The following is a 22,130-nucleotide window of genomic DNA, read 5'->3' as shown; positions in this document are numbered from 1 at the left end:
AACTGAGCCTATTTCGTAGGTTTAATTGAATCTAAATTGCGGTGTTCATCGTACAAGGCAGGCCTAGTTATTCATCGCGTCTGGTTTGATCATTGTATTTTTCTTCAATTCAATTATTTGTTGTTCTTAGATCATTCGTGTTAAATTAAATCATATGTCCTTTAAACCTTGTATTAGTTCAATTGTTACTTGTTTTTAGGATAAACAATAGGTACAAGTGTCTTTTTAAATTTAAATATAATATTTATGTAATGTTTAAATCAAACCGAAAGCAAAAGCCTTAAAACTTAAAAATAAATAAAAAAATCTGAATGTAACGCATCACCTTCCCGGCTTTGGCCTTTGTCAGGTAATAACCTTACGCCATCCCTTTCCTCTGATCTTTCCAGCAATCCTTCTTCCGATCTGGCCTTAATCTGTTTTGTCGCCTCCTCTCAAATGGCGCGGGCGCTCTTAACTCACAATCTCCCTATCCTAATTTCCTTCATATGTCTGCTATTCATTCATCACGTCGTCGTTTCTAATGGAATTTCAGACGTTTCAAATGAAAGCTTTGTTTTTCTCCCCTCACCTAATAGCACCAACGACGGGGATCGCAGTACCATGTTTCTCCCGCTTTTTCCTCCTAAAGAAATCTCCCGACCACGCGATGAACAACTCTCCCGTCGACACCTCCAGAAAAGCCCTTCAAGTGCTCGTATGCCTCTCCACGACGATCTCCTCCTTAACGGGTCAGAAACTTGTATCCGAATTCCTTATTATGAATGGATATCCGCCTATCTCTCTCTGTTTTAAGTTAATTTTTAAATTGAGAGGATGCAGATATTATACGACTCGTCTTTGGATCGGAACTCCACCCCAGAGTTTTGCTCTTATAGTTGATACTGGCAGTACCGTTACCTATGTCCCTTGCTCTACCTGTGAACAGTGTGGCAACCATCAGGTTCCTTCATTTCTCAGCTACATTCTCTCTTTTAATCATCTAGTTACTATATTTATTTTACTTCCACAAAAGTATAGTATTAATCTAAAGTACCCAATGTTAGGTTATGAGTCAGGAGAAGCTTCTATTGGACATAAAACCTCTGCTGAATTCAAGCTTAATATACTATTAACCCTTGTTTTCGTTACCATCATTTGAGAAAGAGATAATGGAAAAAGAGAAACCTCAAGCTTCAGATATCTTACCATTCCGTTTACAGCACTGGCTACTGAGTAATGAATAAACAAAAGGAAGATTGGTTAGTTTTGCGCTAGGTTTTAGTGTTAATGGAATTTTTGTTCTTTGGGACAGATTTTGATTAGTGTTGGTCTATTAGGGCTTATTGTGGTTTCATTCTTTGTTTACGTTGTGTGTGGGTGGGGGAGGGGTGGGGTTGTATTGGAGCATTGTACAACAACAACGACCCAGTAAAGTCCCACTAAGTGGGGTCTGGGGAGGGTAGTGTATACGCAGACCTTACCCCTACCCGATAGGGCAGAGAGGCTGTTTCCGATAGACCCTCGGCTCAGGAAGATGAAAATAAAAAAGAAAATAAGAAAAGACAATTCATCAATAACGTCACCATAACCATAGAAATAATGACATCATCCTAAAAACCATAAAATAGATGACATGCAATAATCATAACCCACAACTAAGGTCTAGAGCTATGGAAAACAGTAAGGTTAGTGTGAACTCTACATTAACCACAAGCCTGTCTAGGACCAACCTACTCAAACTCGCTTCACCCCCGGAATGGAGGAGGAGAAGCTCGACTACCACCCTATCCTACAACCCTAATGCTCGACCTCCAAACCTTCCTATCAAGGGCCATGTCCTCGGAAATCTGCAATCGTGCCAGGTCCTGCCTGATCACCTCTCCCCAATACTTCTTAGGCCGTCCTCTACCTCTTCTCGAACCCACTAAAGCCAGCAGCTCACACCTCCTCACCGGAGCATCCAGGCTTCTCCTCCGCACGTGCCCGAACCATCTGAGCCTCGCTTCCCGCATCTTGTCTTCCACAGGGGCCACACCCACTTTCTCCCGAATATCGTCATTCCTAATCTTATCTATCCTAGTGTGCCCGCACATCCACCTCAGCATCCTCATCTCAGCTACCTTCATCTTCTGGATATGAGAGTTCTTAACTGGCCAGCACTCTGCCCCATACAACATGGCCGGTCTAACCACCGCCCTATAAAACTTACCTTTGAGTATTGGTGACACTTTCTTGTCACATAAGACTCCAGATGCTAGCCTCCATTTCGTCTACCCCACTCCTATGCGGTGAGTGACGTCCTCGTTAATCTCTCCATCCCCTTGAATAACCGATCCAAGGTACTTGAAACTACCTCTCTTGGGGACAACCTGTGATCCAAGCCTCACATCCATGCCTACTTCCCTCGACTCGGCGCTGAACTAACACTCCAGGTACTCCGTCTTAGTCCTGCTCAATTTGAAACCCTTAGACTCGAGAGCCTGTCTCCAAACCTCCAACCTCTCATTAACACCGTCCCGCGTCTCATCAATCAGTACTATGTCATCAGCGAATAACATACACCATGGCACTTCCCCTTGAATATGGTGTGTTAGTGCATCCATTACTAAGGCAAATAAGAACGGGCTACGCGCTGATCCTTGGTGTAACCCCATAACAACCGAAAAATACTCTGAGTCGCCTCTCACAGTCCTTACCCTAGTCTTAGCTCCATCATACATGTTCTTGATCGCTCTAACATAAGCTACCGGCACACCTTTTACCTCCATAGCACCTCTCTAGGGACCTTGTCATACGCTTTCTCTAAGTCAATAAACACCATGTGCAGATCTTTCTTCCTATCCCTGTACTGTTCCACCAACCTCCTAATAAGATGGATAGCTTCCGTGGTCGAGCGACCCGGCATGAATCCGAACTGGTTGTCAGATATAGACACTATCTTCCTCACCCTCGCCTCCACCACCCTCTCCCAAACTTACATGGTATGACTTAGTAACTTGATACCCCTATAGTTGTTACAACACTGAATATCACCTTTGTTCTTGTACAATGGAACCACTGTACTCCACCTCTACTCATCTGGCATCCTCTTCGTCCTGAAAATAACATTAAATAGACCAGTCAACCACTCCAAGCCTGCTCTACCCACATACTTTCAGAACTCAACCGGAATTTCATCTGGCCCGGTCGCTCTGCCCCGACTCATCTTACACATAGCCCCCACGACCTCCTCCAACTTAATACACCTACAATACCCAAAGTCTCGGAGACTCTCTGAATGCCCCAGATCCCCTAGCACTATATCACGGTCCCCTTCCTCATTTAGAAGACCCTAAAAGTACATCTGTCATCTCTGTTTAATCTGGGACTCCCCCATCAAGACTCTACCGTCCTCGTCTTTGATGCACCTCACTTGATCCAGATCCCGAGCCTTCCTCTCCCTCGCCTTAGCCAATCGAAACAACTTCTTATCCCCGCCTTTTCCCCCCAATTCCTCATACAGTCGGCCAAATGCTGCATTCTTAGCCTCCGTGACCGCTAGCTTAGCCTCCTTTCTTGCTACCTTGTACCTCTCTCTATTCGCTCTCCTCTCCTCCTCGCATGTGCTCCCTACCAACTTCATATACGCTTCCTTCTTCGTCTCCACTTTGCCTTGGACTATGTCATTCCACCACCAGTTGCCTTGGTGCCTGTCAGAGTGACCCTTCGAAATCCCTAGCACCTCTCTTGCCGCCTCCCTAACGCAGTTCGCCGTCGTAGCCCACATAGCGCTGGCGTCCTCACTACTCCTCCATGCTCTCATAGCCGATAACCTCCCCTCCAACTCCTGGGCTTTATCCTTAGTTAAGGCTCCCCACCTAATCCTCGGTTGACCACGAACATACCTCTTCTTCCTCCTTATCGTAATACCGACGTCCATTACCAAGAGCCTATGCTGGGTCGCGAGGGTCTCACCCGGGATAACCTTGCAATCCCTGCACAACCCTCTATCACACCTTCTGAGGAGGAGGTAATCAATCTGAGTTTTCACAATCGAACTTCAGAAAGTTACTAGATGCTCCTCCCTCTTCGGAAAACTCGAGTTCGCAATCACCAGCTCGAAAGCCTTAGCGAAATCCAACAGCGAGGAACCTCCTCCGTTCCTATCCCCAAAGCCGAAGCCACCATGCACCTCGCCATAGTCACCAGCAACCGACCCAATTGTGGCCATTGAAATCCCCTCCTATAAATAACCTCTCAGCGGGTTGTATTGGAGCATTGTATAACAAAATTAAACAAAATTCATCTAATTTGCCCTAAAAAAAAAGAAGAAAAGGAAAATGAAGTAGAAGAAAACAATGTTGAAGTAGGTACACAGATCGATTTTTAAGCTTCACTTTGTTGATGAGATATGCTGCTGTATCGCAAAGAGTTGATTTCTTTCATGATAGTGCTTTGATGTATCTTTCTAATTTTTGCTTGTTATTGTGAAATGTACAGTAACTGGTGCTTGCTTTGTAAATATAGCCACTTGGCACTCGTCACCGTGCTGTTTTTTTTTCCCGAAAAATGTTGACCTTGCCAGTGAGTTTGCATCAATCTTGTTGATAAATGCTTAATTTGCTACAGAATCGATTGAATATCATTTCTCTGTTTTGATCAATGCACTTCTTTCATTGTTCTTTGAATTAGGATCCTAAGTTTCAGCCAGAAATGTCAAGTACCTATCGACCTGTAAAGTGCAATATTGACTGTACCTGTGACAATGAGAGGGAGCAATGTATTTATGAAAGACAATATGCTGAGATGAGTTCTAGTAGTGGAGTGCTCGGAGAGGACATCGTGTCCTTCGGAAACCAAAGTGAGCTAGCACCCCAACGAGCTGTTTTTGGATGTGAAAATCTGGAAACTGGTGATCTTTACAGCCAACACGCTGATGGTATCATGGGCTTAGGCCGAGGGGATCTAAGTATAGTGGATCAACTTGTTGAGAAACATGTAATTAGTGATTCATTCTCCTTATGTTATGGTGGAATGGATTTCGGTGGTGGTGCCATGGTTCTTGGAGGAATAAAACCCCCTTCTGAAATGGTCTTCACCCATTCAGATCCTGTACGCAGGTATATATTCGATATAATTGTTTTAATGACATGGGAATTTTAGGTGTTATAACAAATACACTCGATAAGTCTTATGCATTTACTCTAGTCTCGGATGGCAACAGTCCATATTACAATATTGAGCTGAAGGAGATACATGTTGCTGGGAAGGCCCTGAATCTAAATCCTCAGACTTTTGATGGAAAACATGGGACTGTGCTTGATAGTGGTACTACCTATGCTTACCTTCCAGAAGCTGCATTTGTGGCCTTCAAGAGTGCTGTAAGATGTTTCTAGATTATGCACTATCATATTTATCATTTTTTAATGCACTCTGCCAGAGACAAGTACTGGTTAAAATTGCGTGCTTGTGACTAGAAGAATGGAATCTGTGAAACCTGAACTTCATCTGAATGATGTGTTTGTGGTTAATGTCTTTTTGTTGCATGTTACCATTTAAGTCACCTTTGCCTGAATAACGATTTACACCACATGTTGGTGGAACAAACAACTGCATAATTATGGTAACAGGCTCGACATAGTTGGAGACTGCCTGCTAATATGTGGGATTTGAAGTAAAAGTAAAACCCGTTAATTACACTCAGTTATTACGCTAAGGCTTAAGTGCTTACTACATAACTTTGAAGGAGAAACAAAGAATCCAGGTGGTTTGTGATCCTATAATTCCGAAACTCACTGAACCGTTTTCCTTGTGCTGCAGCATCTTAAAGGTGTTAATTTACGTTTGTTAACTACTTATTATAGTTGTTTTTTCCTTTTAATATGCAATTTTTTCTTCCAATTATGTCACTAAAAAAGAACTTTTGAAAGTTTTTTTTTTTAAAATATAGTATGTACTAGAAAGCTTCTGCAAATCTTTGATGTTTTTAGCTTCTTATCATTCATTTTTGGATATGTTTATTTGTGTAAAGTAATAAGTTGATTATGGGGCCAAAAGAAGTGGATTGATGGATTGTGTATTACTAACAATATTCTACCAATGGGTGGTGGATGCTTTGTTGAATTTTTTTTAAGACCATTTTCTTTTTCTTTCTTGAGTCAACTCCTGAAAATTTTATTTCAGGTCATGAAAGAACTTCATTCTCTAAGAGAGATCGAAGGGCCTGACCCGAATTATAAAGATATATGCTTTTCTGGTGCTGGAAGGTAATAAATTAACTATAGTAATGTTAGATCATTAACTTTTTCTTTCCTTTATTTTTGGTGTTGTTTCTTGTATTGAATGTCTTGTATATTGCAGTGACATCTCAGAGCTCTCAAAATCATTTCCTCCTATCGACATGGTATTTAGCAATGGAAAGAAACTATCTCTCACTCCTGAAAACTACTTATTCAGGGTAGGCATCTTAATCCACATGGTTTTTATCTTACTACCTTGCCTTTAGAATCTGTATCTCCTTTTGGCTTCATCTCTCCTAGTGGCTACATTTTTTGTCTTTGTTTTGATAAGTGGCTCCATTTTCTCTCTGTGTTTCTATATTGACTAATTCTGCCCTTTTGCTTACTGTAACTGATTGCTATAAAGCACTCAAAGGTGCGTGGGGCTTACTGCTTGGGAATTTTTCAGAATGGGAAGGATCCAACTACTCTTCTTGGAGGTATTTGTCATATATATCTTTTAGAATCTTGGGAAAGTTCATCTGCCAAATTCTTCAGTTGTATAAGCTGTAACATGCGTGCCTTTGCTTTTAATTGCAACAGGTATTGTTGTCCGCAACACTCTTGTAACCTACGATCGTGAAAATGAAAGGATTGGTTTTTGGAAAACCAATTGTTCTGAGTTATGGGACCGACTAAATTTATCTCCTTCACCTCCACCTCCACCATTGCCCTCAGGCTTGGACAACACAAACTCCAGTGCAAATTTGACTCCAGCACTGGCACCTAGTTTACCTCTGGAGCATGCACCTGGTACGAAGAAACTGTTCTCCTATCTTTTTGTCACCATTAGTATGCCTTTCAGTCATGCTTTTATCCAGTTTTGTAGTGGAACTGGTTTTATTTCAATTATTCTACCGGAAGGGGGGAGCCTTAGAGCAACGGTAATGTTGTCTCCGTCTGGCCTATATGTCATGGGTTCGAGAAGTGGAAGCAGCCACTATTGCTTGCATTAGGGTAGGCTGTCTACATCATACTCACACCCCTTAGGGTACGGCCCTTCCCGGAACCACATCAATCCGAGATGCTTTGTGCATCGGGCTGTCCATTATAATTCCGCCAGGCTGTTTTGCATCATTTCCCCCTAATATTTTTAATCCATTTTGGTTTCTGATTTGCTATGCTGGTTTTTTGCTATATCGCCTAAGATTAGGTTAGCTTTGATGATTTCACATCCTTTCTTTGATTAAGGTCCATGAATGTTCCTGTGTCTCCAAATGTCAGCTTTCAAAATGACATTTGAGCTTGCGTTTTGTATTGTTTCATCAAGTTTTGTATTCATCTATCTCCTTAGCATTCCAGAGTTCCTGAGAAGCACTCGCTAGTAAAGACGTATTCTGATGTCATGACATTTTTAACCTTGTTGGAGTTTGGACCCAAACAAACTTTTTTTACAGAAGGAAACTATAATTTTAAGGAGTACAACAGTTGCTGTATATAGAACATGGTGAGTAACTCCACTCTTGAGATGCCTTCTCTTCACTGAAGTCAATTTCTAAAAACCTCCGTGCTTGACACAGATTTGTTGGTATAGATTTGTGCTCCAGAGATGCAGATGGGTCCAGCGAATTTTTCACTAGAATTTTTCTTTTTTTTCTCACCACCTGTCCAGCATAGTGCTGTCAAAAGTGACAAGCTTAGAAAAAAACCATGTGCTTGGTGGGGCTTTAACTGCAACATGCTATAAAAACGTTCACTATAAATGTAATGTAAATAAATAACCATAAACACAAAATAGCAATTGTTGGAAAAATTGCAATTTAGTGAAATACACGAGGTGTCAATCAAGTTCAGATCATATTGTAAGTCTTGATTCAAGGTGCATTTTTAAATTAGTAATTTGGATCAATGATTAGTTTTCTTAGACTATAACTTTCAATTTTCATACTCGTAAGAACTGATATACTCATATATAATATAACGTTTTTCTTAATAACTAATAAATGCTTTCCTAACTATATTTATTTTTGTGCTATCCTATTAACAACAGAGCCTGTGGATGTTAGGCACCCACTTTAAGGCCTTTTTCCTCGCACTGAAGCCCTACTTTTAAGGTTTACTGTCACGACCCAAAATTCCACCTTAAGGATCGTGATTTCACCTAGTCTCTAAAACTAGGTAAGTCGATCACTTACAACAGTTAAACCATTAAAACATGATATTATGAAGCGGAGTTTAATATAAATGCGAAAATAAAGGTGATACAAGCCAACACGGCGTTAATCACAACAAATCCCCAAGACTAGGTAATACAGAGTCACGAACTCTAACTGAATACATAGAAATATTTCAAAACAAAGATACAATACTGTTCTGGCAGATAATTGACAGTATAAAGATAAGGAAAGACTACAAGGGACTTCGACGATCAAGCAGCTCTACCTTGAATCCTCGTGATCAAAAAGCTAACTCTGCCTAGGTCCTATGCCTCCAACACCTTGATTTGCACAAAATGTGCAGAAGTGTAGTTTGAATACACCATGGTTGGTACCCAGTAAGTATCAAGGCTAACCTCGATGGAATATTGGCGAGGTTCAAGTAAAGACACTCACTAGTCAAATAACCTGTGAAAAATATCAAAAATGGGCAAATGGAATAATAACATAAAGTCATAACTGTAATCTCTTCAAATTAAACGATACCTATTTAGAATAATTAAAGGTCCCGTTCTGACAATAAGCCATCAAATAGAATCACGCACACCCGGCACCTCGTACCCACATTAACAATCACCCTCGCACGGCAAAGGCCTCGTGCCACAACATAAGATATACCTCGCACGACGAAGAGCTTGTGCCACAATATAAGTCACAACCGCATGGATAACTCATATGCCAATATCACAATCCGCCTGGCGTGGTCACATGCTCAATATCACAATTCGCCCGGCGTGGTCACATGCTCAATATCACAATCCACCCGGTGTGGTCACATGCTCAATATCCCAATCCGGCTGGCATGGTCACCGGCTACCTGTCCAAATGTACATGATCAATGGACATCAAGTTTCATACTCCTGGACTGATATTAATGACATGTTATGGTATATGCATGTGCAAGTGTATTATCACAGCTTAAATCATCTAAGTAATATCAGAGACACCAAGTGGCACATTAGGAACAACACAACAAATCACGTAATATGTATGACACACACAAGGAAGTCAAAAGCAACAACCAGAATACTCCTCTTTCATCAACAACATGCCCCCAGGCCATCACATAACATCCCCTTATTGCCACCCTTATGTCACCACGTTGACAATATCATAATAGCCACCCGTATCGCTCCGCCTAGGCAGTATATCAATAGCCACCCGTGTCACTGCGCGCAGACAATATATCAATAGCCATCCGTGTCACTCCGCACAATCAACAACAGTGAATTGTCATCCTTGTGCTCCGGATAACAACAATCGATCCACACATGTCCACATATGCCACAATATCACAGGATAGTAGTATTAGAGATTTATCACGATACAAGCTCACCACTCATCAACAAAGTGCACAAGGACATATCATTAATATAGAATTGCTGAGGGGTATTCAACATTTAAGCATGAAAGCTACTCAAATTAACAAGAGTCTCACAAGCGCCCAACTTGGCCAAATAAGGAATTAAGATCCTAAAACATGATTTGTACATGGAATATAAATAACTTAATGTCAAAAATAACTTGATGTCATAAATAAAAGCCATAGGAAACGATTCTGAATAATAAAGCTTCTATCTTGAACAAGAATAAAAAGTAATCCCAAAAAGTCAACCCCGGGCCCACACCGTGGAATCCGACAAAACTCACAAATTCCGAACACCCGTTCAAATACGAGTCCAACCATACCAAAATCATCCAATTCCGGCCTCAAATCGGCCTTCAAATCATCAATTTATGTTTTAAAAAAGTTTTTACTATGATCTCCAATTTCTCCCATTCAAATCATCAATCAAACACTAAAATTGAGATTGGAATCATGAGAATAAACAAATCCGAGTAAAAAATACTTACCCCAATCCAAATCGTGGAAATTCCCCCAAAATCGCCCAAATCCGAGCTCTATAACTCAAAATGTGATAAAATAACCAAAACCTTTGAAATAGAGTACTTATAGATCTGCTCCAGGTAAACCCTTCTCAATTGCAGGACCAGCTTCGCAATCGCAAAGCACAAACTTAACTGACCACAGAAATACCCTTCGCGTTCGCGGTACATACCTCGCGAACGCGATGCATGGCTGAGCCAGACCTACGCGAACGCGGCGTAGACCACGTGACCGCGAAGACAATACCACCAGCTCCCAGTTCTTCATCGCGAACGCGTCATTGCCATCGCGAACGCATTGACCAAGCCCCACAAAGCTACGGGAACGCGACCCTCCAGTTGTGAATGCGAAGAGGAAAAACACTCAGCTCCAATCATACACTGCGCGATCGCGGTTAGCCCCTTGCGATCGCTAAGAACGTCAGCAACAACAGAAAACCAGCAACACAACATGAAGGAAAATGGTCCGAAATCACCCCGAAACTCACCCGAGCCCCTCGGGGCCCCGTTCGAACATACCAACAAGTCCCAAAACATAGACAAACCTACTCGAGGTCCCAAATGACACCAAACAACATCAAAACTACGAATCACACCGCAAATTCAAGCCTAATGAACTAATGAACTTTCAATTTCCAAAACTCATGCCGAACCATACCAAATCAACTCAGAATGATCTCAAATTTTGCATGCAAGTCCCAGATGACATAAACGGACCTATACCAACTCTCAGAACCGCAATCCGAACCCGATATCAACAAAGTCAACTCTCGGTCAAATCTATCAACCTTCCAAACCTTCAACTATCCAACTTTTGCCGGTTCAAGCCAAAACAACCTAGGAGACTCCAAATCCACATCCGGACACACGCTAAATCCAAAATCACCATCCAGACCTAACAGAACCATCCAAACTCTGATCCGAGATCAAATACGCAAAAGTCAAACTTGGTCAACTCTTCCAATTTAAAGCTTCTAAAATGAGAATTATTCTTCCAAATCAATCCCGAAATGCTCGAAAACCGAAACCGACCATACACGCAAGTTGTAATACATCATATGAAGCTACTCACGACCTCGAACCACCGAACAGAAATGCAAATGATCAAAACGACCGATCGGGTCGTTACATTTATGTATGCTTCAAATGAGCATTCAGTGACACTGTTCAGCAAAAGGAGAAACTCTACTAGCCACTTGTAGCCACCTCCAGGGACCCTCTCTGTCTCGGCCATGGATTACTTTGAGGAGTAATAGGGCTTCTCCAAGCGGAAACATTCCACGCATGCTGTGATCCTCCATGTTTTCTCTGCTAATCTTTGCTACTTTTTCTGGCGGTCCAACTGGTTGATCAATTCTACTAACACCATCCGAATGAGCCCTCAGGAATTCATCTCCCTACTTCTTTGCCAGATACAAGGAAGGCGTTGTCCTCATAGGGTTGGCCTTGGCATAACTCTCTGATAATTTGACACGTTGCTTTAATTTGGTAACAATTTACAATTTTGGGGGTGCTGCACTTGATTCCATTGAGTTACACCATTTCTCATATTTAGGAATGGTCCTGTGCAAGATTGAAATGTACTGAACTCAGTTTTTCCCTGTGCAGATATTTATGATTGTTATTATTATTTCATCTTTGACCTGAATTGGCAGGGAAAATCAAAATTGGACTCGTATCATTTGATATGTCACTGAGTGTTGATTACTCAGCATTGAAGCCTCGTGTTCCAGAGCTTGCCCATTTTATTGCGCAAGAGTTGGAGGTTAACGTCTCACAGGTAGTTTTTGCATGACCCAAAGTTGTGTCAGTCTGATGTAATCTAAAACTGTATATCCCATTTTCTTTAAGTTACTTAACTGTATTTTAATTTTGTTCAATATGATATGTCACTTATTGGAAGATACCTTGCAGGTTCACTTAATGAACTTTTCGACAGAAGGAAATGATTCCCTCATTAGATGGGCCATCTTTCCTGCAGGATCTGCAAACTACATGCCAAATGCCACTGCAACAGTAACTCTAAACATCTAGAATATGTGAGGACTATTTCTTGATTGAAGAACCCTTTATTCATCATTTACCTATTTGCAGGAAATAATAAACCGGTTGGCTGAGAATCGTTTTCATCTTCCTGATACATTTGGAAGTTATAAATTAGTCAAATGGGACATTGAACCCCCACCAAAGAGGTATAAAAGCTATCTCCATTCTTTGCATGTTCATAAAATATTGAGTTCTGCTGTACAAACTTTTAGCATCATAGCATTACTTATAAAATTATTCTGAATTGTCAAAACAAATGTGCCTTTTCTTTTCAAAATGCAAAATAAATCTCCGCATTGCATTTCAGATGGGAAAAACATGACACGCATCTTTTCATCTTGCCTTAAACACATGTTTGTAAGTTACATTCTAAATTAGGAAACGTGAATGAGTCTACATTGCATCGCACCAGTTCGACTGCATATTCCAAGGATAATGATGAATAGGTGATGACTTTCGTCTCCATTTTTCATTGTTTCAATTTTTCTCAAAGTTTCTTACTTGGATTGGTGGATAAAGTGGCAAAGCCAGAATTTTTTTATAAGGGATTCGAAAATACTAGAATGTCATAATTGAGATCTGAACTTGTGACTTGAAAGCAACTTTTGAATCCTCTTTGCTACTAAACTAAAAAATTTCCCCTATGGCAAGGAGATTCAATAGCTTATATATAACCAAAAAACTTCATTTTTACCCTATTCGCATACTATAATTTGAAATGTTTTTGGTCAAAGTTTAATTTGCTGCATCTCAAAATCTTAATAGCAAAATATTACCTTAATTAACTCTAATGTAAAGAGATTGGATAACACACCACAACAATATTTTTGGTAGGTGAATATTACTTTAATTTTTTTGACAATTAATTGAGATAGGAGTTCTTGATATTTTTTTTTTGGTTTTGGTAACTATCAAGTTGTTGGTTTGATATGGTTTCATTGCAACGATTTAGGATACGATGGCAGCAAAATTACCTTGTTGTAGTGTTTGCGCTACTAGTTGTCCTGATAATTGGATTATCAGCTTCTCTGGGATGGTTAATTTGGAGACGAAGGCAAGAAATCCCATATAATCCTGTTGGAAGCGCTGAAACACATGAAAAAGAACTCCAGCCGCTAAATTAAAATATACGTCACTTTTGACATGGAAGTGCTAATTTTTCTTTTGTAAATCCTAGATAATTTTGTCTAGTTAAAGGAAAATATACCCGGTTACAAATATGTAGTGTCCTGGCATTAGAATGAACTGTGCGCTCTCTCTCATGTAATGACTACTTTTTTTTCTTCCTCATTTTACTTTTTCCTACGCTCTATGGTTGCCTTTTCCACTCCCTTCAGTTATCTTCTCTCTTAAGGCTGTCAAATTCTGTGTTGATGCTCAAATCTCAATCGTTCTCCTCTACATTTCAAGATGTGATCCATGCATTTGGAGGTAATTAGTTTTCTTACTTTTTGCTTAATCGCTAGGAATCCCCGAAGTTTCAATTGTCCAAAGCGTGGTCAGTGTCTCTGGGATTCCGCTATTTCTGGTATGAACGGGAAAGTTTTAAACCAAGTTACAAGGAATTCATATGAATAGCGTGGTCCAGCATGTAATAACATCGAATAAATAAGTATATAAACAAATAATTTATATCTATATATTATTAAAAGAAGAGAAAAAAGTGGTAGCTTCACAATAGGCCACTTGGTAATTTAGGACAAAATTAGTTAGGCTAGGTAATAATAATAATAATAATATTTTTTGGTAATTCACAAATATTATTAATCACCAAAGTAGCAAATTATAGCATATAGAGGCCAACTCAGCCTGTATACAAGTCTATTATGAGCTCATAACCTCGAGAGACTAGTTTACATGTCAAAACACTATTACCATCACTACCTAAAGAAGCTTATTTTGCAGAACTAATTTGAGTTTGCCAACAGCTCGTACATTTGCAAAGATAGGCTAATTCTCTAATGATGCTCTGCTTGTCCCTGTGTATCTTATTGAATACTCTTTGATTTCTTTCATTCCATATACTATACAATACTTCAGCAAAAACCAATCGCATAAGCTGATCTTCAACAGACTTCTTCTTAGCTTTCTCCACAAACCAGGAAACTAGCTGAGCCCATGTCTTTAGTTGGACCTGCATTTGTAACCAGTCGAAGACATAATGAGTTTCTTTTTTAATTTAAATTTTAAAAAAAAATTGGGCATAATGCACTGTTAATAATTAGTTACTATCTTTGAATTTGAATTTAAACATACTTAACTATTTTTTTTATAGAAACAACAATTTTATATATTAAAATTTATTTATTCTAAAACCTATTGTATTTTAAATTGGGAAGTTGCCAACATGATATGATAGTATTTCGATTATATGTAAAATTTAAAACCGAAAACTTATTATAATGTTACATTATAAAAAAATATACAAAGATGAAAATATCGATAATACAAGGATATTTCAACTTTTTAAATTATTTTAAAATAAAAGAATAAAAAATTATCAAAGGAAGAAGGCTTGTGGAAACCTTCAGAACCTTTTCCACTAATAGACTTAAGTTCAGATTTTTATATCGTAAAATTCACAAAGGAAGAAGACATGAACAGTGTCCTAAAGAATGGTTCATGGTTTATCAACGATCACTACCTATCCATCAGACGCTGGGAACCAAACTTCATTGCATCATAGGCAAAAGCAACAACATCTGCAGTCTGGGTTAGGCTCCCCCATCTACCAACAGAGTTCTACGATTGATCCCTCCTTCAAAAAAATGGAATTCAATTGGAACCTTGCTAAAGGTTGATGCCTGCACGAGTGTTACTCTTAGAGGGCGTTATGCCCGTTTGTGCATTCAAGTGCCATTGGAAGACCCTGTTTTCACATGCATCAAAATTGGATCTCACATGCAGCAAATTATTTACGAAGGAGAAGGCTTCCTCTGTAAGAACTGTGGGCGACTAGGCCACACGCTGCTGCGATGCCCCCACCAGAAGAAGATGGAGGATTGTCCTCAAATTCTCCATGGACACCTGACCAACTCCCAGCAGCTGGAAACTAATGATTTGGAAATATGGCAAACGGTTTCTTTTAATAAAAAGAAGAAGCCCCCATAAAGGAATCTAGTACAACAAGCCACAAGCTCAACGCCGGATCCTCAGGCAACGCCAGGTATAGATGTCAATATTTTTGCAGCAGAGTCAGGTAAATTTCTCTTCTCGCAAAAGCTTGCTTTTAAATCGAAACATCCAGTTTACACCCCCTCTATTAACAGGAGCCATAGCCAGAATAAGCCAAAAATGGCATTTTCACTTGATCACAGTATCAATGCTCCCCCCATTAACTCTAATAAACTGCTCTTTAATGCTATTGACACTATTGATAATAAAACTACTAACTTGAGACACAAAAAGAATTTTGAATCCCCCAATAAATTCGCTCCTTTATCGATTCTTATTGATCAAGACATTGATCAAGACATGAAAAATCCATCGACCACTCCAACTATCTCCCAAGAATGTCTATACTCTGCAGGCAACTCTTCCAATTCCCAAACCCTTTCGTTAAAACTAATGGTTCCTACTGTAGAGTCACTGCCACATGTCGATCAAAGTTACCCCCCAAGCAACTTTAGAATTTTTATTACCATTAAGCCCCTCTCCTACAATTACTAGCCCCTTAATTTCAAATACTAACCCTAATCAATACTCTTCCTCTACGTCTCCTCTACAGTTGGCACATGAAGATGGCCAACTAGCCATGCAGATAGAACCAGTGAATCCGGCTACAACCCTTCACACGCAAAGCCTACCCAATCCCATGGAAACTAAATCCTCCTTTATACATCCTCAAGCATTAGGTCCCTCTCCACACTCTTCCACTCCTCCTCTTATTAATCTGCCTTTGGGCATTCACCATGGCAAGACCCTTGTTTCCCCTAAACAGAAGGTCTGCACTCTTAATTCCTCCACCCCCATTAACGATGAACAACTTTCCTCCACTCCTACCCAGCTAGGTCAACACCAACTGATATATGCAACACAACTTCCTCACCCTTTTCAACAGCCCCTCTCATGGATTGAGTAGGGGTTGCAAGGCCAGGCGGTGTTCTTCACCATGGACATCAATGGCAGGGAGGTTCTTATCATACTTCAGAACCCATGCTTCCTTGCCCAGATGATCTCAGAAGGCATGATGCTAGCGATGGACAACTACATGAATCACATATGGTTGGCCAATGTGTTGGATCCACTAGCCCTAGTAGTTGCACCAGCACTATACCACAATATGCATCCTCAATGGAACCTCCCACCCCACTTCAACCCACTACTCAACATGAATCAAATTTACGAGCTTCCTTTCTTTCCACCAGTCGTGGAGAACACCCTCTTCTTCCCTTGGCAACCTCAGCAGGTCCAGTATCAGGCTGCTCCACCTCCACAAGAGCAGGAAGAAATCATAATGGAGCAGGGGGGCGGAGAGATGAAGAAACTACCTCAGCAGGCCGTGGAAATAGAGGAGATCCCGCTGGCCAGGGGCTCGTTCATAGAAATATAAAGCCTCAGAGAAGCAACCTTTATGCTGTTCCCAGAGAGAGAGGACAAAACATACATTCACAGGTGTCCGGTGGCCCTAACGAAATGTTCCTTCGACCTATGCCCAACAGTGAACAGGAATGCAGCAAAGCACGCTGTGCTTCTGACTCCGACCCTGAGGGGGAGCCACTTCACCCCACAGGAAACTCATGCCACTCTACACCCACACCACCACCCTGTCCCAATGAATAAACCTACAAGCATCATTGTTTGGAATACTAGATGAGCTAATTATGATACGTTTAGCAGAAACTTTAGGGAACTGATTTTTACCCAGACTCCCTGCATGGTTGCGTTATTAGAAACAAAAATGGAAAATCATGAGCGTCTCAGGGATGAGTTCCATTTCGATGATATGCTTGAGGTGCCAGCCCAGGGTAGAGCAGGGGGTATTGTCCTTCTGTGGATCACTAGCATGGTCACAGTTACCCGCCTTAGGCAATTTGACCAAGAGCTGCATGCAATGATTCAGGTACACCCATACCCTAACTCTTGGTTATTTAGTATTATTTACGCAAGTACTAAAGTGGCCAAACGTAGAATCCTTTGGGATAATTTAGAAAACATGTGTACCACCTAAACTGTTCCTTGGCTTGTAGCTGGGATTGTAATGACATTCTTAGCCAAGAGGATAAGCATGGGGGTCGTCTTATTAATCGTAATAGATCTAATAAATTCTGGTCTTGTATCAATCGTTGTAATTTAATAGATTTAGGCTTTAAGGGTTGCCGTTATACTTGGTCCAATCATCGCCGTAGGCGTAATGGTTTAATTCTTGAGCGTCTTGATCGTAGTTTTGCCAACAAGGAATGGCTAGAGCTTTAACCTAATGCTACCATCACACATCTTCCTAAAGCTTATTCTGAACACAATCCGCTACTCATCAAATCCACTAATCTCACTAGACCCCCTATATGTAAATATTTCCGAGTAGAAGCTTTTTGGTACTCCCATCCAGAATTTAGAACTATTGTGGGAGATAGTTGGAATCAAAGAGACCTCCTAGATGCTACTAACCACTTCCAACAGAATATATCTTCTTGGAGTAGACTCACTTTTGGTAACATCTTCCATAAAAAGAAGCGTCTGTTGGCTAGACTGTAGGGTATTCAACTTTCACCTAATTACCCTACAAGCTCTTTCCTCCAATCCCTTGAGAAAGACCTAACCCTTGAGTACAATAATGTTCTTCGAGCTGAAGAAGATTTCTGGAAAATTAGAGCTAGGATTAACTGGTTAAACCATGGTAATGCGAATACGAAGTTCTACCACCTTTCTGTTATAAATAGAAGAAGAAGGAACAAAATTTCCTATTTTAATAATGAGCAAGGGGATTGGATTACTGACCCTGACACTCTATTAAACCATACTTTCCAATTTTTCAAATCCATGTACACTACGGACCACTCTTACTCAGACTGGTTAGGTATCCACACCACCCCTACCAGTTTTCTCGTTTAAATCTTTTAAGGCTCCGGGACCGGATGGTTTACACCCTTACTTTTACAAGAAATATTGGCATCTAGTAGGTAACTCTGTTCTCAAATTGTGTAACCACATATTTACCACTCAAATAGTGCCTCAATCTCTTAATAATACTTACCTATGCCTTATACCTAAATTCCATAATGCCAACAACCTCAAGAATTTTCGCCCCATAGGCTTGTGTAACACTATCTACAAAGTTATCACAAAAATCATTGTCAACCGTATCAAACCCTTCCTTCCAAATCTTATTGGACCATTCCAATCCAGTTTTCTCAAAGGGCGCCGGGCTTGTGATAATGCTATTCTTGTATAGGAAATTATTAGCTACATCAACTAGTCTAAAGGGGGTCCGGGAAACCTCGTGCTTAAAATTGATCTGGATAAGACATTTGACCGTATTGAGTGGTCCTTTGTCTTTAGAACTCTTTTTTTCTTTAAATTCCCCCCAAAAATCACCAGACTAATAATGAACTGTATCACCTCCAGTAATATTGCTATTCTAGTAAATGGCTCAAAAACTAACTGCTCCTCACCCTCAAGAGGTATCCGCCAAGGGGATCCCATGTCCCCATACATCTTCATCCTTTGTACCACCAAGTAGAAATCAAAGCATGGGATCCCATAAATATTAGTCCTAAAGTTCCTCTTTTTTCTCATCTATTCTTCGCCGATGATCTCACTCTAATGTCCAAAGCTAATACTAATTCTTTTCACTCAATCCATCACAGCCTTAACTACTTTTGTCAACTCTCAGGTCAAAAAATTAATTGTGATAAGTCCAAGGTCTTCTTCTCCAAGCACTGTATTAATAATATCTGTCTTACTGTTCAACAACTTTTTCACATTAAAGCAATTGAGAACTTTGGAAAATACTTGGGTTTTCCTATACTAAACCATAAACCAAAATCCTCTGATTTCTAGTTCATCTTGGACAATATGAAAAATAAGCTTGCCAGCTGGAAAACGACTTCCTGACACTGGCAGTTCGACTCACACTTGCAAAATCTACTCTTAATTCTATTCCTTCATTCGCGATGCAATATTTCCTTCTGCCCAAAAAAATTCTCATTGGTATTGATAAAATCCAACGTGATTTTATCTGGGGCTCTCTACCTTTAAAAAGAAAAATCTATTATGTCAACTGGGACATTGTGACCCAGCCAAAAGATCAAGGTGGACTAGGCCTACGTAAAGCTTATGATAAAAATATTGCACTGCTCACCAGCCTCTCCTGGAGGCTATTCTCCCATACTAATTCACTATGGGCCACTACCCTCATCAATAAATATGGCACCAAGCAGCGTCCTTCTACCCACTCCTTCATTTGGAATAACATTCTAAAGGGGGTATATATTGCTCCAAAGCCATTGCTTGGTCCCCTAGACCAGGGAACAACATAGACTTCTGGAATGATAGATGGATTCCCAACTCTTCACCTCTCAAAACCCTAGTTCATGGACCTATGAACCAAAACGACATGGGGCTCAAGCTCTCCCACATATGGAATGGCCAAACTTGGGATTGGTCTAAGATTTTCATGCAAATTCCTGAAGATATTATGTGTAGAACATCGTCCACCACCCTTTCCCCATATAGGAAAGACACTATTTTTTGGTCCTTAAACAAAAATGGTATTTTTTCCACGAACTCTGTCTACTCTTTACTATCTACTCCCTCTCACAGCAACTTTACCTTTAATTGGATTGGGTCCTTAAACATCCCTAATAAAATAAAATTCTTCCTTTGGCTTTGCTCCTACAATAGGTTACCCACCAATGCGTACCTTCATCATATTGGCATTTCCTCTAACCCTACATGCATGGTCTACACCACCGCTGATAAAACTATCCACCATATCTTCATGGAATGTCACATAGCCAAAAAGTTTTGGATGGATATACGGCTCAATACCCATGCACTGCCCTACCACGACCACCACTGGCTTTAACTTCTGAGGGATACTAACCCTCCCCTCCATAATTATCCTTTAGATTGGGCTGATTTTCTCCCCTTTGCTCTATGGCAAATATGGTTAAATCAAAACCACAATGTTTTCAACAACACATCCACCTTTCTGGATACCCGAATGGCCTTTACTAGATCATTGGAATACAAGTTCTGCACGGGACCATCTAATAGTCCACCCCCAAGAACACCATTCACATCAAGTGGTATCCACCAACCACGAGTTTCTATAAATTAAACACGGATGACTCCTATGTGGAGAAAGAGGGTATGGGAGGCCTAGGGCAATCGTAAGGAACTCGGCTGGTGAATGGTTCCTTGGTTTTCATGTAAAAGTTGCTGCCATGACTCATACCCTGCGGAACTGTTGGCTGTAGAGTATGGGCTCCAACTAGCAACTCAGTATAGCTTGTTTCCCATTAAAGTGGAAACTGATTCAGTTGAAGCCATAGAATTATTACAGCAAAACCACATAACTTATCAATCAACTCTTGATTCATGCAGGTACCAGTTGAGGAGGTTGGGGAGTCCAGCGGTTCGGCACAGTTTCCGTGAAGGAAACAAGGCATCACATCTTTTGGCAAAACAAGGTTCCAAGCAAGCCATGTGTAACCACTTGTTAATTATGGAATCCCCTCCAGTTTCTGTTTTGACAACGATCCAGGTAGATAAAGGAGGCCTAACCACTACTAGAATAGTATCAGTTTCTGTTTGTAATAAGTTGGCAAGACTTTGGTAATCTTAGTACAACCACTATCCATGATAGTGATCATGTAACCAGTAACTTTCCTGTAACTGTTTAGTATGCAATAAAATGTTTCTCCCTTTAACCAAAAAAAAAATTGAGAGTAGTTTCTTCCTAATATGGTAATGTATATATATAAAACCTACCAATTCAAATTGCCATTTTTTATTATAAAAATATTGAATTCAAATTTAAAGATAAAAGTATTATTTCGAATTTACAGATTAAGTTGAGATAAAAGAAAAGATCATTTGTTTATGGCACATACTGCAAAAATAGCAGTGATTAAGAATATTAGTAGATATATGACAAAATAACAAAATACTTATCTGTTTATATTTTGAAAAAATTAAAAATTACAATTTGATTTAAATATGATAGTCTTTCGATTAAATGTAAAATTTAAAATTAATAAAATTAATTATAGTATTATAGTAGAAAAAATGTACAAAGATGAAAATAGAGATAATACGAGGATATTTTAACTTTAAATTAATTTATAAATAAAATAAGTAAATAATACACCAAGATAGTATTGATAAATTTTAAAAATTGAAGAATTGTGAATAATAAAATGAAATTAAGCTCAAACAAAGTTGAAATTTTAAAATTATTTTAAAATAAAAAACGAAAATAATAAAAAACTGCCAATTTAAATTGGGAATAGTTTCTTCCTGATACGGTTGTCTATATTTACAAAAGTTTGCCTATTCAAACTGCCAATGTTTTTTTTATAAAGAAAATAATTTCAATTTGAATTTAAAGATAAAAATATTATTTCGAATGTATAGAAAAAAAAATTAGAGGTGAGATAAAAGAAAAGTTCTTTTGGTTATGGCAGATAAAAAAAAATAGAAATTATTAAGAACATCAGTAGATTTATGAAAAAATAGTAAAATTACTTATCTGTTTATAGTTTGAGAAATTTCAAAATTTACAATTTGATTCAAATATGATAGTGTTTTCGATTATATGTAAAATTCAAAATGAAGAAAACTTTCTAACATTACAGTA

General features: G+C 39.5%; 1 protein-coding gene across 1 annotated transcript; it reads left to right on the top strand.

Moving 5' to 3' along the window:
- Positions 1 to 313: 313 nt before the first annotated feature.
- On the top strand, positions 314 to 13,668 carry LOC107775750 (aspartic proteinase 36). The gene is made up of 12 exons (XM_075253574.1): positions 314 to 731; positions 823 to 943; positions 4,654 to 5,081; positions 5,186 to 5,342; positions 6,145 to 6,227; positions 6,322 to 6,418; positions 6,607 to 6,679; positions 6,783 to 6,992; positions 11,938 to 12,062; positions 12,197 to 12,298; positions 12,377 to 12,474; positions 13,281 to 13,668. Exons 1-12 carry the CDS (start codon positions 439 to 441, stop codon positions 13,450 to 13,452), a joined length of 1,959 nt encoding a protein of 652 aa, XP_075109675.1. The 5' UTR covers positions 314 to 438; the 3' UTR covers positions 13,453 to 13,668.
- The last annotated feature ends 8,462 nt before the right edge of the window (positions 13,669 to 22,130 follow it).

The sequence above is a fragment of the Nicotiana tabacum genome, chromosome 5 (genome assembly GCF_000715075.1).
Source record: "Nicotiana tabacum cultivar K326 chromosome 5, ASM71507v2, whole genome shotgun sequence".
Lineage (NCBI taxonomy): Eukaryota > Viridiplantae > Streptophyta > Magnoliopsida > Solanales > Solanaceae > Nicotiana > Nicotiana tabacum.
The sequence above is the reverse complement of the archived record's forward strand: the minus strand, read 5'-3'. Positions and strand labels throughout refer to the sequence as shown.